The sequence below is a fragment of the Halictus rubicundus genome, chromosome 16 (genome assembly GCF_050948215.1).
Source record: "Halictus rubicundus isolate RS-2024b chromosome 16, iyHalRubi1_principal, whole genome shotgun sequence".
NCBI lineage: Eukaryota > Metazoa > Arthropoda > Insecta > Hymenoptera > Halictidae > Halictus > Halictus rubicundus.
In genome coordinates, this window is record NC_135164.1 from 9,218,556 (window position 1) to 9,234,565 (window position 16,010).

The following is a 16,010-nucleotide window of genomic DNA, read 5'->3' on the forward strand; positions in this document are numbered from 1 at the left end:
TTCTGCACTGCGCTATCGCGACGAGTCATAAATATAAATAATTTCCGTTTCAAGGAAGAAATTGTAATGACACAGTAATCATCCTAACAACTCGTCGTACACGAACTACCTCTGACAAAGAAACTTCCATTTATTTTTGTGCTCAAGGTCATCCGAAGGTCTTGACCTTGATCATTGCATCGATAACTTTGAAAAGTTTTTTTCCGCGTTTTAGACAAACGCTGGACTGGTCCAATAAAGAAACACCGATACGCTTCGTGATAGAATTTATTTGCATGTATAGTCTCGTTTGCCACAGGCTCGTACAAGAACATTCAGTGATTTCGCGAGTTTCTTAATCGGTAATGTTAGTACTCGGTACTTAAACGTTAAGATGCAAAACTTCGTCGGGCTTTGAATTAGTAAATAGTTGTAACTGCATGGCAAGGACGCGTTCCTTTAAAATGCCGTCGATCCTGTTGTAATATCGGTATGTTACAATAAGGTTCGCGCGTGTCCCTGCACCTTTTTGTATTTACATATAGCAATCGAATGGAAGTGAATTCGAGCAGAATCGAGTCACGCGCACGTGCCCGAGTAAGTAGACAAATCCGTCGTGTGTATACAAGATCAAATAATCTTAGAAGGAAGCGAAGTCGTTCTCTCCATCGAACTTGCAACCCCTTTACTTAGAAAATCTTGCAATCGCAGGAAATTCGTTATCCGAGCTAGTAAACGAGATTAAAACGAACTGTTGGATTGACGAAGCTCGAAACTACAGATCCGTCAACCGGGTTAACGAAGGTGTGACTACAGTTTTGCTTGAATATTAGCAGATAGATTAAAAACCCTTAACGTGCTCGTAAAGACGAATACTATACTGTATACGCCCCGGAGGTCGCTTCTCCGTTTAGCAGTTATCCGTTTACAGATACACCATTGAATTATATATACACCATAATAAAACGTGAAATACACGAAATTCGAAGCAACCAGATTTAAGGCCACCAAATTTCTGTTATAATAATAATATTTATTATCTAACAGGACGTATCTGTTTACAATAAAATAAGCTGTACAAACAGGATGGAATGTTTCGTTAGCGTCGAGTGCTAAACACCGTCTAGAATGTTTATTACATTCTTGGAATAGCTATTACGGTAAACCCTTGTTAGCGTCCCGTTTTCTTCCTTGTCCAGCTTCCATGGGTCCATATTATCCCTGTTCGTCCCTGGCCAGGAGACATTACGCAGTAGTTGACGAAATGGTGTCCCGCCATTTCCATTACGCGACGCTAACGAGGGAATACTGTATCGTACAAAGTAGGCATTTACAAGGTCACGTCACTCGCGGCGTTTTGCAATCAATTAACTGTATGCGTCGAATAGAACTTCTGATAACACAATCGAATATCTCAATATCTCCTATTTTTCATCATATATTGTCAAAATGTACAAATAGTTGAATTTCATCGTTCAAGCAATTTTATATTTATCTTTTCATCTTACTTAATACTATACATGTACAACGACCTAATCAAAAAAGTAGCTGTTACCAGACGTCCTTAGAAGAATGTACAAGAAGAACACTGTCCTATGTCCGAGTCAAATAAATCGTGTAACAGATACGTCTGCCTCGATAAAGAATTTCTACGGTCCCTATCAAATTCCTGTATATTCTCTAAAATTAAACAACGTCTTTTTTTTTCTTTAAATAAATCGATTGGTCAAAAAATTACAACAAAATATATGTATAACACACTGACTATAATTCTTCTTGTCATACCTTCTAATACCATAATTCACTCGCTTCTTTTAGAATCTTTTCTCTTCTGATTTTCGTCAGCATGTTTCCTTTTTATCGGTACAATGTATTTCCTCGACTCTATTACCGTAATAGAAGATCTACAGAATAGTTTCTTAATTAAGTATTCAAATATATGTATTGTAGTTTTATGCGAAAGAAAGTAAAATTTCGTCGGTATTATAACTTACAGAAAGAAATACTAATCTTCTACTGTACATTCTTTTACAAAACATTGAGAAAGTTCAACTCGGATTGCATGCGAGAGCTTTTCAAAATCAATGGCTTGCATCTCGGACAATGAAAATGTACAGTCAAAGTTCAAAAGTGTTAACGCGTTAAAATTTCTTTAAAATTACATAACATCATTGTATACAAGATAAATTCCTAAGTTTTGTTTTTAGAATTTTCTGTTCTTATTATCAGTTTTTTTTCTCATGTGCTTTATAATTTTAAATGATATTTAAGTTTTTCAGTTTTGCGAACATATGGCGTTCGTTAGGTTCTTTCGGTAACATTTTTCGCGCAATCAACAAATCAGAACAAGCGATAAATCGAACATCGGCTTAAAGTTATTTACAATTAATATCAGAATATTATTCTTCCATTATAGACAACCGAAACATGCTTCCCAAAAAATCCTTTGAAAGTGTAATAGTCAAAAATATGTGATTACATTTAAAAAGTGAACATGTTAATATAAATCGTAATTCGTCAATTGCTCAGACAGCATTCGAGATTATTTGTAAACTTTTCTGTTAAATATAGTATTACAATTTTTTAAAAGTGCATTATGCATAAGGTTCTTTTGTATTACTTGGTAACAATTATGTAATATTTAAACACACTTTTTCATTGATTTGTCTTAATGATGTAACTAGCAGTCAAGAGACACCTAAGTCCTTCGGAGTGCAGAAAAATGTTAATCCTGTTAAATAGTTAATCGTATTAGACAGTATACAGTGTGTGTGTATATATATATATATGTATATCTCTATATCTATATATATACATATGTGTATATACATATGTATAAATATATAAACATATGCGCGTGTGTTTGTTTGTGTGTGTTTGTGTGTATTATATTACAGATATTATCATAAAAAGGGGTATCTCGTGCTAATCCACTCCAGCAAACCCTTGAGAACCTTCGATTGCTTTTATTAATTTTTCCCTGAGTTGTTGATAACTTTCGTAAGGAGGCAGGTCGATACGATTAAAACTAAAAAGGGAATGTTAGACGTTAAATTCGATTCTGTACCGTTTGCACCGTTCGGTCACATTTTACTAACTCGAGAACGCAAGATATAGAATACTCGAAATTTCTGTACTCACCAAGTATGAGCCCTTGGATAGTTTTCCGGTGTACCCCATTTCTCGATTGTGAATAACTGTGGTCCGTTGCTGCCGTAAATCTCTTTGAAACCGTTCATCGGTACACGCGAAGTGCCGGTAACAAACTGCAGAAGTCTAGAGCGCATTTCGTTGCTAAATGAAAGAACTACCCGCCAGAACCATTGAACAACTATATGATTAGCATGGTAATCCCCTTTGTACAAAGTATTCTGTTTCCAGTCTTTCACGTCAATGTGCTGAATACCGCACATTAGCAACTCCAATTCATGCTCGTCAAATATTTTGACCAATGTCGGCGGAATAAGAGCATTAAATCCTTCGAGAAATGCATTCATCTGTTCCTGAACTCTCGACACGAACCGCCATTGTATAACTAAACTTATATACTCATCCTTGTTCTCATCGTTTAGCGGTATATTAGCACCATCCGGCTTGAGTTCCCTCTGCGAAGTATGCCCAAAACTTTCTTCATCGACGCAGAACGTCAGTTCTAATTCGCTGGGATCGTTTTCTTTGATCCACAACAACGAATTATAATACTCGGAATCGACGCTTTCCATGTCTTTCAAGTCGATAGTTTTGCCCAACATCATCTTATAAAATGGCCGAATGAAAAAGGCTGCAATCGTACAATAGTTTTCTTGGTATCTCGTATTGCATGTGTAACACGTACTCTCTACCATGATATAATACGATCATATTTACCATCTAACAATTTTCCGTGGTAAACAGCCATACCCGCTATGCGACCAATAAATTTGAAATAATTTAAATGTCCTTCGTTGCACACGCCCGAGAAAGGATTAATTTGTAACGTATAGTTATCCCTGCGAATAGTTTAATCCCAATTAACACAGACCAAAATGTTGACCCATTGCATAACGCGCTGACACTTACGTAGCAGAGTATTCGAATAACCCATAATAAGGATTGAACATTTCTTTGGATAACAGGAAAAACCATTCTCGCGCAAGTCCTCCGTAATCTAGACCAACTTCTCCTTCGAATTCGATCCACAACTTTGTTTTTAATATCTCCACCCTATTGACGAAACTAATCCTACGATAAGAATCTTCCAGGATATTATTCCGGCAAACCTTGATTTCGAATTTACTAGGAACATTGTTCTGAAAGGATAATCATTATCACACGTAGAAAACGTAATTGGACAAAGTGAATTCGTCGCTTCGCATTCGGACATACTCACAGGCTTTATCAGCTGGGACTTGAGATACTGATATTTTCGTTTGTAATCTCTCGAATATGGAACAGCCTGTAAAAAATCAAAACAATATAAAATGCTTGTCCCGAAAGTATCATATTTAATCTTGCAAATATTCCACATACCGGGCCGGCAATTTGAGGATTCGACATGCGTGGATCTTCCCATTGAGTTGTTCTTGTATCTGAAACGAAACAAAGTATCCTGTGATGAAAGCGACCTTTTGTAGTTTGATAAAGATTTGATATGAGCACGAGTTAACCCGTGAGCGGTCTGGAACGTTCGGAAACGTGAACACGGATATATTCAAGCCCGGCCGTAAAGTTTTAATAATAAAATACAAAATAATTTCTTACAGCAACTCAAGACGCTTATGCACAAGAGGCAGGAACAGAACAGAACAAAGAATTGCATACCAAGCACACCAACGACATCACTTACCAAGCACGCTACAGAATCTACCATTCAACCAATCGCACAACACAGGTCATTCGACAAACCAATCATACATTAAGCTATGTCCACACTGAAGCAACATCGAGCAACTTTTTGTCGGTATAAAAAGAAGAAGGCAACAAAAAATTGCTAGATGGTTCTTCAGTGTGGACGTAAATAAAATCAATAAAATGAAAACGCACTGTGATCGATGAAAAATATTCTTCCATCGGTGTGTACTCTCTCTTCCCATCCTTCAGGAAGAGGTCCAAGTTGATCCATATCGCTTCTTGGTGTTGTAGATGGAGCAATGTGATTAGGAATTGAACTTGGACGCCCGGTTCGAGGATCGATCCATGTTGTTGTCCTCGAATAATGATCAATGAAGAAGACCCTGCCATTTGGAGCTGTTTGCATACCCCATCCTGGTGGTAGTCCCTCCAAATGACTGAATTCAGGAACGCTGGGTTTCGGACTTTCAATCTGTGCATTGAAGTAACAAGACATGTAGAAATAATTCAACATACCAATTAATTCTCACTAATGATTATACTCGCCTGTTCAGATGAACGCCTAGAACCAGCTGGACTGTCCACGTTATCGTCACTCTGTAAACGTAATGTCAAAATATCTCTTCACAAAAGGTTACATTCGTATTTAAATGAAGGTTATCGCTCATGTAACAGAACAATGACTGATCAGAATTGGACCAACATTGACGTATTCCTATTATTTACATGTGACAGCATTTGTCAATGATCAATCAACAAGTCAATGCTGGTCCGATGACATTCTGGTATGGTGCTGTTAGACGAGCGACGACCTCAACGATACATTTACACCACAAATAGGCTGATTCAATGTTGCCAAACTAATGTGCAATATGAGAAAATATCATACATTTTTACATTAATGTCATTCTTTACTATGGAAATGAAACTGAACAAAAACATACTGTGTACTAGTTTCAAAAATAAAGAATAAAGTTTCGGATAAACATGCATAACTATCACATTTGTCGTAACAGAGAACCAAGATGATATACATATCGAGTATAAAGACATGCACATCTGTTTTCATTCGCAAATATGTGATGAAATTTTATACTTAATATTGTCTACAATATATACCGATTTACAAAAGAAATAATAGTGCACTCTGTAATAAATGCAATTTCTGGATATGTATATATTGATTTCAATTTGATGAAATAATAAGTATGTATATGAAAATATAAATAAAAGCATTGAAACTGAAACAGAGCATGTCTACATGTATGGGTACCTGGTCTTCATATCCACTATGGTAGCCACGTTGATCAACAGAACGTCCAGAGTCTGAAGACGTATCCCCAATACCCCCTCCCCTATGATTCTCATTCTCATAATCTCTTGCTTCCGAATCTTCATCTTCCTCGCGGAGAACTTCACCATCCTTACACACACATGCACAAAATTGCTACATACTGCATGCCAATTATTATCTTTTTTTTTGTTAGGAATTGATTATATTGTCGAGTTAATTATATTCATCATATTTATCGCTAGATAAATGATATTGATTAGTAAATCATTCTTATATATATATAATATAAATATTTTGTTAAGGTATCAAGCTGTTATCATGGATGCATACTACAGCGTCAGTCAGTCGTTAAACAATGTGTAATGTATTCGTGGTTATTAGAAGCTGACCTACAGAAATAGATGATGCAATTAATGTATATGATCAATGTTCTGTTTTTATCCCTTTATGATGTTACACAGAAAGCGTCCTGTAATTGAACCTTAATCTAGTATACTTTGTACATTATTTTACGTTTGACTATAGAGAAAAATTCCATCTGCAAAGTTTTAGTTAGGCTCTATATATCTATATATATATTTTGTGCGTGTGTGTGTGTTTCTGTTTACACACATATGCCTAACATGATTATATTAAGAATGACACAATGAAACGTTCACTCTGGGACAATATTTCCTAATAACATGGAGATTTGAAAGCAAAGAGTACCGATTCTTCAACATTGCAATCTACGCAAACGACTGAACAATTGGTAACTAGAATCGAGTAAAATATACGACAGAAAATAACGTGTAGAACGTATGTGTAAACAGAATTAATATCATACGAAAGTAAGATAAAAAAAAAGCAAATAACACACACTACATGTCCATATATATTACCAAAACTCCGTTTGATAGTATATACTTCTAAAAGTTGCTATATAAAAAATTGTTTTGCTGCTTCCTTTTCTCTTTTTGTTTTCTACAGTTCTTTCTTACTTTGGGGGTCTTAGAGTGATATTCATAGGTATCTACGAAAGCCGTGAACGTTACCTGATTAATCGAACTTCTGTGTCTGTTCTCATTGTCTGCACTAATATGAAAACGTCGTTGAAATTCAGTGACCGCGGTACTGAAATTTCGTTCCACCGCCATATTTCCAGTGGGCGAAGTATTTCTGCAATTAGATTTTATAATTTTAAAAATGCAGCTACTATTCAGTTATAATCTCCTAACGCATAATATCTACGACATACGATTCCGACGGTCGTTCCCACTGTGTAAATCTTGCTATATGATTAACATAATATGTTCGTCCGTTCGCATCTTGTCTTTCTTCCCATCCTTGTGGCAAAGGTGGTAGTGGTTGATCAAAAACAACCTGGAAGGTATTTCGTATAAAATTTTCTTCGTACAAAAGAACGACGATAACCTTCGTAAATAATTAATACAAATCATAGTGTACACGTAACTGTTTGTGGAGGACGATTAGCATTCACCGGTTGTACCATTTCCCACCCCCCTGAGTCGGATGCCGCATCCCCATTGTCGTTTTCTGTTGTAGTCGAATCCGAAATATACGCATGGTATAGATCCAACGTACCTTTTACTCTCGAACGCTGACTGGAATGAATTCTAGCCATATCCTCGTAAATTATTCATTTTGCATTCGCAAACCAAAGATAAGTAAACAAATATGTTTAATGAACGAAATATTGAAATCGGTGAGATGCAACCAATAAAATCGAATGAATAAATATGGCAAATTTAATTAAAACAATTTCGGATTAATGTGCACAAAATGAAAAAATAACAGTAAATAAATAATAAGAAATAATAATTAATAAAAGAAATTATATAAGAGAGTAGCTAAACAAATGAAATTTTCAAAAACATTTTGAAATATTCAGCTTTAAGCACATGTTAAGCAAGTGCTTACCTACGTGGCCGAAGTAAATAACGTCTATTAGGAATCGTTTGACCTGCTTGCTCTTTTGGTAAATTATTTAATGGTAGCTCTACACGTCCAAGAAAATCATCCCTTGTCAACCTATTCTCATCGAATACTTGTAGTACCAGTTTGTGTTCAACAGGTTTCACCTAAAGGATAACAAAAGTTTTTTATAATTTTGTATATACACCCAGATTATATAAGGAAATTCTCAACTCTATCGACATAATGGTTTTGAGACCTCTGACAAGATAATCACTGTACATTATCACCAGCATATGTTAACGATATACTTACTCTAAATATAAATTCCTCTTCCCAAACAGGATTCAAAGTCTTTTTCTTAGTTTTTGTAAGCACAGAATCCACTGTCTGATTGCCAGTAACAGTATTCAAATCAACGCGCACGTAAGGATCGCTTGCACCAAAGATGTCTTTTTTTGCCAGTTGGTGCCCAGCGACCACCTTCAATCTCAGCTTTCTGGTAGTGTCATCTCCCTATTCCAGGCAAAAAAATTGTCATTTGGTAGCATCTTATTTTGGTGTATAAATGCAGAATTATTTTCTATAAACATTTTCACAGTTCTTACGATCGAATTCATTTCGATTGTATCGTTATCGCGTGCATATTTTAAAGGGGAACCATTCGTGTTAAAAAAACGATCCTCTAGTTTGTACGTATATGTATATCAATACATAAAGGAGTTGGTATTGACAAACGTGATTTGCGTTTCGAAGTAAATAATCGTTGAGCAGACAACAATATAGTTGATTCTTAAACACGCAAAACATGTTTTCGTGTACGGAATAGTATTGTTAATCGTAAAATCAACAAATTTCAAGAAGTAAAACACCCTCCCTGAAGTCTATCCATCAAAAATCCAACCTGTACTTGTCAAACTGTCAAAATAGTTACGTACAGACTCCCCGTCAACACCGGATGGCGGATTATATCCGTAAACATGTTCCTCTGCCATTAACGTTATGTGTAATCAATTTGTTTCGAATCGTCGACTTCTGCTTCCTACAATTTAACGAGGTTCACAGATTCTTATATGCCATCAAGAAATCTATTTTGTCTTAACCCCTCTCCGTCACTATTGCACGAACGAAACGGATATGACATACTCGCGTTTAAAGATGGCCGTCTTCCTCCAAAATATTTAAATATCGTTAAAGCGTTTTCTTCCTATTCGATTTTCGCGCATAATCCGTTTTGGAGCACGAAAAAATTATACGCGCGTCGTAAAATTACTGGTCTTTAATCTTTCATACATCGAAAAAAACGAAGATCTTCAGAAAGGTGTATAGATAAAACGTTCCTAAATATTGTCGAAAGAAACATGTCATTCCCAATGCGCCTGCGATCGTCCGTTCCAAATTTGTCTAAATAGTTGTCTTTCGACGTTGTACGCGGTGAGTTAAACACTTTCGTCGAAACCATGAGAACTGAATTTCTAATGTGAACAGAAACATCCCTCGACGTTGCCGCAAGGTCGTTTAATCTCTTAGGTGTGTAGAATGTGATTCATATGCATTGGAGTGCATCTTACTCACAGAGTTTGTTGATTATCAAAGCATTGTCTTGGGATTGATATGGATTTCATGGTAACAACGATAAAAAGATTAAAATATCCTTTACAATAAAGTTCAATCATTTTCTTAATCGAGCTAACAATAAAAAATTCATAGCAAAACCATAGGAAATAAATGGTTTTCAAGAGGGGTGACCGATGAGAGACAATACAGTTTCAACACATAGAGATTAATGCATTTATTTATTTACCACAGGTTCCGGCAGTGACACTCGTCCAGGTCTTGTATTAGCTCTTGATGCTCGAGATGTGGGATGATCTTGGGAGCTAAACGAGTAAGACCGTTGCCTTTGAGGAGATACTTCTACGTCAGCATATATCGGGTAGGTCAAAGTCCCTGGCATCTTGAAGTCTTAATTTTGTAGTATTTTATGTATATGCAATATTTTACATGAATATAACTTGTTGTATATATATTTAAATGAAATTCCGTATCTTCTAAAGTTAATACTTTTTGTTGCAGATATTCTTTTGGTAGGTAATTTGTTGTTAAAACACTTCATGTATATTTATAAATTCACATATTGGAAGATTTGTGATAGAAATACCATTGTTTGTAGTACAGTTGCACTGTTTTACAGAAACCATTGATTCACTATACACAAAATAGACAAAAACTTTGATTAAAATTATTCTTAACATATATAAAACACCATGAAAATGTCACATATGCATAACTGTATGGTTTGTGAATTTTGATAAATTATATATGTGCACTATAATTTATAATTAACTAATTATAATTAACTAATATATAATATCTTCTTTATGTTTAAGCTTTTACTAGGAACGATCTAACAATCTGTAGTCGTCTGTAACTGCAAACACCTTAGACTTCTTGGTGAATATTAAATGTGAAAATCATTCAAGATAAGAAAAGTGCTTTAAATCATTGACGCGATAACGAGAAGCATACTTTAGCAGGAAACTAACTATCACATTGAAAGTGTGACACACACACTCAGGTAGCTGTTCTATGAACTATAATACGATCAAATAAAAGGCATTTTCAAAGTGATTAAAATTAAGACCGTACATTTACGACTACTATCAAACACCTATCGCGCACATATATTTCTTAATATTTCGAATAGTTTATCTTATTCAGTATTATGATAGAACTCTAAGTTTAATAATTCTAATTAATCCAAGTCTTGTATTCTTGCTATAGATACAGTGGCGCACTGAATATTATTACAATCCAACTTTTGCAATTGCGTCGAAAAGAGTCGCAATTGTTACGATAATGTATATAATTTATGCAGAAACATACACTTATTAACATGCGAATTCGTGACACGTCAGACGTGTTTATTTAAGCTATATAGTGTGAAGTATATATTTCGCATCATTCCGACAGAAATATATTTGTAAATATGTATATACTGTTATGGTTTAACGTAGAATTAAGGTGAGAATAGAGGAGATTGTAAAATGTTTGCGATTTTATTGAACACTTTGCTTATCATTCTTTTTACATCCGATATAGGTTAACACGCAACGATCGAATGTAAACATATGTACCTTCGTTGGAGTAGAATTTGTACAAATTAGAAAAATGTTACGAAGGCGGAAAGTTAATATTAAAACTGTTAAAGAACTGGATGCGTTTCCGAAAGTTCTCGAACCATACGTTGATAAAACTGCAGTTGGAGGGACTTGTAAGTTTCCTACATACATAACTTGACAGCTTGTTTTTGAAATGTGTAACCATAAACTTTGATTTACAGTTTCCATATTTACAATCTGCACAATTGCGTATTTAATTATAGCAGAAACAAATTATTACCTTGATAGCAGATTGCAATTTACATTTGAACCAGATACAGACATCGATGCAAAATTAAAAATAAATATTGATATAACAGTTGCAATGCCATGTGGTCGTATCGGTGCAGATGTCTTAGATTCCCTAAATCAAAATATGGTAGGTCATCAAACGCTGGAAGAAGAAGATACATGGTGGGAATTGACACAAGAACAGAGATCTCATTTTGAAGCTTTGAAGCACATGAATTCATACTTGAGAGAGGAGTACCATGCTATTCATGAAGTATTATGGAAATCCAATCAAGTCACATTATATAGTGAAATGCCAAAGAGAACGCACGAGCCTAGTTACGCACCAAACGCGTGTCGTCTTCACGGCAGCTTGCACGTGAATAAAGTTGCAGGAAATTTTCATATTACAGCAGGAAAGTCATTGTCCATTCCCAGAGGACATATTCACATTTCAGCTTTTATGACCGATAAACATTATAATTTCACTCATAGAATAAATAAATTTTCATTCGGAGGACCTAGTCCAGGTATTGTTCACCCATTAGAGGGAGATGAAAAAATTGCAGATGATAGTAAGTTTCTATTGCAACCTATTAACTATGAATCTTCTAGTAGGCATGTTTGTTCATAGTGAAATTTTGTTTCAGATATGATCTTGTATCAGTATTTTGTGGAAGTTGTTCCCACCGACATACAAACTTTATTGAGTACATCTAAAACGTATCAGTATAGCGTGAAAGATCATCAAAGACCAATTGATCATCAAAAAGGATCTCATGGAACTCCAGGAATCTTCTTTAAATACGACATGAGCGCACTTAAAATAAAAGTTACTCAGCAACGTGATACAGTATGTCAATTTTTAGTGAAATTATGTGCTACAATTGGAGGCATTTTTGTTACAAGTGGTAAATATTCGTTTTTTTGCATTACAGAAGATAACATTAATAGTATTTTCAATACGATGAATTTTTCTAGGATTGATGAAGAATGTTGTACAGAGCTTCTGGTACATTGTATATTGCAAGTTTCTGTCTCCTAAGGATGATAAAAATGATAGGAAATATCTAAATTCCTTTGGACAAAATCATAGAATGCCTGGAACAATAAATCTACTGCATGTTTCGGCACCTGAATGTACAGATATAATACTTAAGCCGCAACCAATCTAATTTTCTACAATCTTTTAAGTATATACAAAAACGCTATTAAATTCTTTGTTACAAAACAAAAAATTGCCATGAATGGTACATTTGTAATCATCTTGTACAGACCAATGAAAATAATAATTTTATATTCACGAGTTGTTTTCCCATTTCTTCATAAAGCTGTATTTACTACAAATGTATTTTTTATCACAAATCCCGTAATATATAATAAGTTAATTAAAGGATTTATCGTTTCGTATAAAAACACAAAGGATGCGAAAGTGGGAGATACTTTCCCTTTCCATAACATTTTCCTCCAATAGAATAATTTATTCGACGATAACGCACACGAAAGAAACACATCGAGTCTCTGAATAATATCAGAAAAGTTTGATCGAAACATGACAATGACGTATAATTCATGTTTGTTAAATCAATGAATTAATGCTTCGCGTTATTTGTAGCAAACGCATTGGTCGATTGGAAATCTTCGCATGCGCTTCACCGAAGTATTCGACGGAATCAAATTCATTTCACATTTCGAACAGAGCAAGGAGGCGGATTTTTTAATAATGGCAGATATCAAACAGGATCACAAAGGCGAGGATACCGAAAATTATGGAATGGGTAATAGTGCCGATCCAAAAAATATGCAAGAACTAACGCAATACGTGAGTTGAACGATATAATTTTGTTGTTGTGACATTCGTAGCGTAGACAATCCGATGTTTGTCATCTACTCTTGACATTTCATTTTACTTCGTTTTTAGGTACAAACGCTGTTACAAAATATGCAGGATAAATTTCAAACAATGTCGGACCAAATTCTTGGAAGAAATATCCTTTTCACATCAAATAATTGCGTTTCCTTGAATAACCTCAAAGATAAGAAAGTGTACACTCCATTGTATCAATGTAGCTGAATGTCAATTATATATACATATATATATTTATAAATCATTGAGCTTATTTAAGGAAGTGACTGTTGATCGTATTAATTTGGTAAATCAATTGCATTAAAGTAATTATATCCTTAATAAAAAAACAATAGATGAAATGGGAAATAGAATAGACGATCTTGAAAAAAATATTGCAGATTTGATGACACAGGCTGGTGTAGAAGGAGGTGACAAATAATTACATTTATTTAAAACGTATCTTTGATATTTAAAGACGAAAATCTGCATCAACAGTATCAAACATAATTGCGTGGAAACAATGTTTGTATGACTTTGATGAAACGATGAATCTTTTGGTTACCAACAAATAAATAACACTTTTTACAATAATATGATTAATATAATTCTGCTCTTTTTTATACATAATTATTATAAGGTGCACTTTACTAATAAGTATGAAAATACACGTATCAATCATAATTAACAGCCATAGGCATCGTTAAGGACTTTTGGTATGCAGGAATGGGTGGCACCGGTTTCAGTACAAACCGTTTTAAGAGTTTCTGGCCAGAACCTCCACGCATCCTGATCTAAAATTGCAGAAAATGTACAAGTGTAAGCAAATTACGAATAATTACATAGACTTGTGCCTGGTTCTCACAGGTTTTTCTTTAATCGATTCAGAGTCTGTTTCTTCTTCTGAACTGTCTCCATATTCCTCGATTTGTACAGACTCGGACGAGTTTGTTTTTGAGCTAGATTTCGCAGAGTCCTGCAAAGCGAAATATATTTGTCTAATCACTGGCTATGGCTACCAATCTTCAATGATTAGACTGTAGATCTTTATTCTCCGTTTTTGTTGTAAATGCATAAAATCCGCAGTTTAGCAGTGTTAATTAACTTACTATAGACTCCGCGGTATGACGAATCAATTTTTGTGGAATCATGGGAGATGATGTGAAACGACTGGCCAAATTGGTGAGAGAGTACGCTTGCCTGAACGAAGTTCGTCCAACGGTTGATAATCTAGCGATAGAATCGGGCACCCGCATCGCTTCACGAAATTCCTAATTAAATGAACAATTACGAGTTCGAATACCATGAATGTGTAATTATTTTCGAAATATTTCTATCGTAAGCTTAAGTCGATAAAATGATTGGGTTGATTGAGCAAGAATTTACCCCATTCATGTTTCCTCTTATGGTTTGAAAGTCCTGTGAGAATATTAAAATGATCCTAAAGTTAAGTCATTTGTATCGTCCCGTCGTAGAATAGCGGAGCGGCATGACACTGTATATTTCAATGAAATGGTATTTCACAAGAAGCAAACAACTCACCTCTAAATCTTTAGTTTCGTCGATTTCAGCAATATCCTGATAAGCTTTCGTCAGCAACTCCAGGGACTTGGCGTGGAAACTTAATTCGATAACAACGAAATCTAAAAGTACAGTCTTCAAATCGTGCAGCTTTCGTTTTTCAAACGAGTCGATCTGTTCCTCCAAACTCTTGACTACCCTCGAAACTTCGACGGATGCTTTCATTAACTCTGATTCGGCGTGAGACTGCGTTCATTTAATTAAGGACCGCCCGACAGCAGATACACAGTTATTAGAACAGCGTTTCGTTACTACATACTTCTTATTAAGGATACAATCATCTGTCTATTCCTAGGGTTTCGTTCTCGAAGTCTGTCGAGATGTCTTTTCCTCGTCAACTCTTTGTCACGAGCTGTGAATGTATTTTTAACGTCGTCGCGTGCATGTTTGCAAATCGTTGCATATTGAGAAAGGGGTGCAACTATTTTCGCATCAAATCGCTGTACCTCGGCATCCCTGGTCATAAGAAATTCCAGTCAATGATAATAATAATGACGATCATCACCTACACTTACTGTTCTCGATTTTCAATGACGCATACCTGTAATCTCCTATTACCGATAACGTTGTGGAAAAATTCGTTAATCCTGTTGTCAGTGACCGATTAACAGTTTCCGATTGCGCGTATACCTGAATCGCCTTCGCAATTTCGTCTCCTTTATCGCGTAATCTACGAATAAAAGCAGAAATTGTTAAAATATATGGAATAATCGATACGATGAGAAAATGCATGTGCGGTAAAAATCGTTAATTACAAACCTCGCGGCTTTTCTCGTATATGCTGCAAACGATGTGCACAGCTCGGCGAAATGCTTTTCCACGTTGGAAATGCGGTCTTGCACGAATTTCGCTTCGTGTTCCCTAAGAAACGAAAATAACGAGTGCGTTGCGTTAAATTGTTCGTTGAAACGGTGCGAAATATTTAAATAATTACCAGACATTGCCCTGCGATCTTGAGCGCAGCATTTTGTCTTCTACAATGTAATTGCTATTTTTCTTTTTAGAAATTGGGAAAAATCGCTCTACAAAATAGATTCTTGTTTTTCACGTTGCGTTACCCTGTACTCCCTGCTGATAGTTTACTGTTGGCAGGTGGTGCATTGTGACCGCAGGTGAGATCGATTTTAATCTATACTCCATTCATTCTAACTGTCTTTTACATATGTTTTCTTAT

General features: G+C 35.3%; 4 protein-coding genes across 10 annotated transcripts; 2 read left to right on the forward strand and 2 right to left on the reverse strand.

The window, feature by feature from the left end:
• Window positions 1–249: 249 nt before the first annotated feature.
• On the reverse strand, window positions 250–10,119 carry Nedd4 (E3 ubiquitin-protein ligase Nedd4). Of its 4 annotated transcripts, none has more exons than XM_076802074.1 (15): window positions 9,822–10,119; window positions 8,333–8,533; window positions 8,024–8,184; window positions 7,557–7,707; window positions 7,341–7,465; window positions 7,138–7,261; window positions 6,083–6,232; window positions 5,356–5,406; window positions 5,002–5,281; window positions 4,489–4,547; window positions 4,349–4,414; window positions 4,039–4,268; window positions 3,847–3,968; window positions 3,121–3,760; window positions 250–3,007 (listed from the first exon to the last, which is right to left on the reverse strand). In XM_076802074.1, the coding sequence occupies exons 1-15, from the start codon at window positions 9,972–9,974 to the stop codon at window positions 2,905–2,907; spliced, it is 2,616 nt and encodes an 871-aa protein (XP_076658189.1). In that variant the 5' UTR covers window positions 9,975–10,119; the 3' UTR covers window positions 250–2,904. The 4 variants fall into 4 exon arrangements, with proteins under 4 accessions (XP_076658189.1, XP_076658188.1, XP_076658190.1 ...); XM_076802073.1 differs by having other exon boundaries at window positions 7,557–7,719; window positions 9,822–10,118; XM_076802075.1 differs by lacking the exon at window positions 9,822–10,119 and adding an exon at window positions 8,956–9,148 and having other exon boundaries at window positions 7,557–7,719.
• Window positions 10,120–10,819: 700 nt separating this feature from the next.
• On the forward strand, window positions 10,820–13,099 carry LOC143362163 (endoplasmic reticulum-Golgi intermediate compartment protein 2). 2 transcript variants are annotated; one of them, XM_076802084.1, is made up of 6 exons: window positions 10,820–11,041; window positions 11,120–11,291; window positions 11,361–11,984; window positions 12,060–12,320; window positions 12,391–12,602; window positions 13,025–13,099. In XM_076802084.1, the coding sequence occupies exons 2-5, from the start codon at window positions 11,189–11,191 to the stop codon at window positions 12,582–12,584; spliced, it is 1,182 nt and encodes a 393-aa protein (XP_076658199.1). In that variant the 5' UTR covers window positions 10,820–11,041; window positions 11,120–11,188; the 3' UTR covers window positions 12,585–12,602; window positions 13,025–13,099. The 2 variants fall into 2 exon arrangements, with proteins under 2 accessions (XP_076658199.1, XP_076658198.1); XM_076802083.1 differs by lacking the exon at window positions 13,025–13,099 and having other exon boundaries at window positions 10,823–11,041; window positions 12,391–12,715.
• Window positions 12,885–13,849, forward strand: LOC143362165 (uncharacterized). Its single transcript, XM_076802088.1, has 3 exons — window positions 12,885–13,231; window positions 13,331–13,395; window positions 13,607–13,849. Exons 1-3 carry the CDS (start codon window positions 13,055–13,057, stop codon window positions 13,695–13,697), a joined length of 333 nt encoding a protein of 110 aa, XP_076658203.1. The 5' UTR covers window positions 12,885–13,054; the 3' UTR covers window positions 13,698–13,849.
• Window positions 13,850–13,926: 77 nt separating this feature from the next.
• Window positions 13,927–15,950, reverse strand: Fam92 (CBY1 interacting BAR domain containing protein Fam92). Of its 3 annotated transcripts, XM_076802085.1 has the most exons (9): window positions 15,771–15,950; window positions 15,596–15,697; window positions 15,378–15,506; window positions 15,112–15,292; window positions 14,798–15,022; window positions 14,642–14,674; window positions 14,365–14,526; window positions 14,121–14,231; window positions 13,927–14,049 (listed from the first exon to the last, which is right to left on the reverse strand). In XM_076802085.1, exons 1-9 carry the CDS (start codon window positions 15,800–15,802, stop codon window positions 13,930–13,932), a joined length of 1,095 nt encoding a protein of 364 aa, XP_076658200.1. In that variant the 5' UTR covers window positions 15,803–15,950; the 3' UTR covers window positions 13,927–13,929. The 3 variants fall into 3 exon arrangements, with proteins under 3 accessions (XP_076658200.1, XP_076658201.1, XP_076658202.1); XM_076802086.1 differs by lacking the exon at window positions 14,642–14,674; XM_076802087.1 differs by having other exon boundaries at window positions 13,927–14,231.
• Window positions 15,951–16,010: the final 60 nt, after the last annotated feature.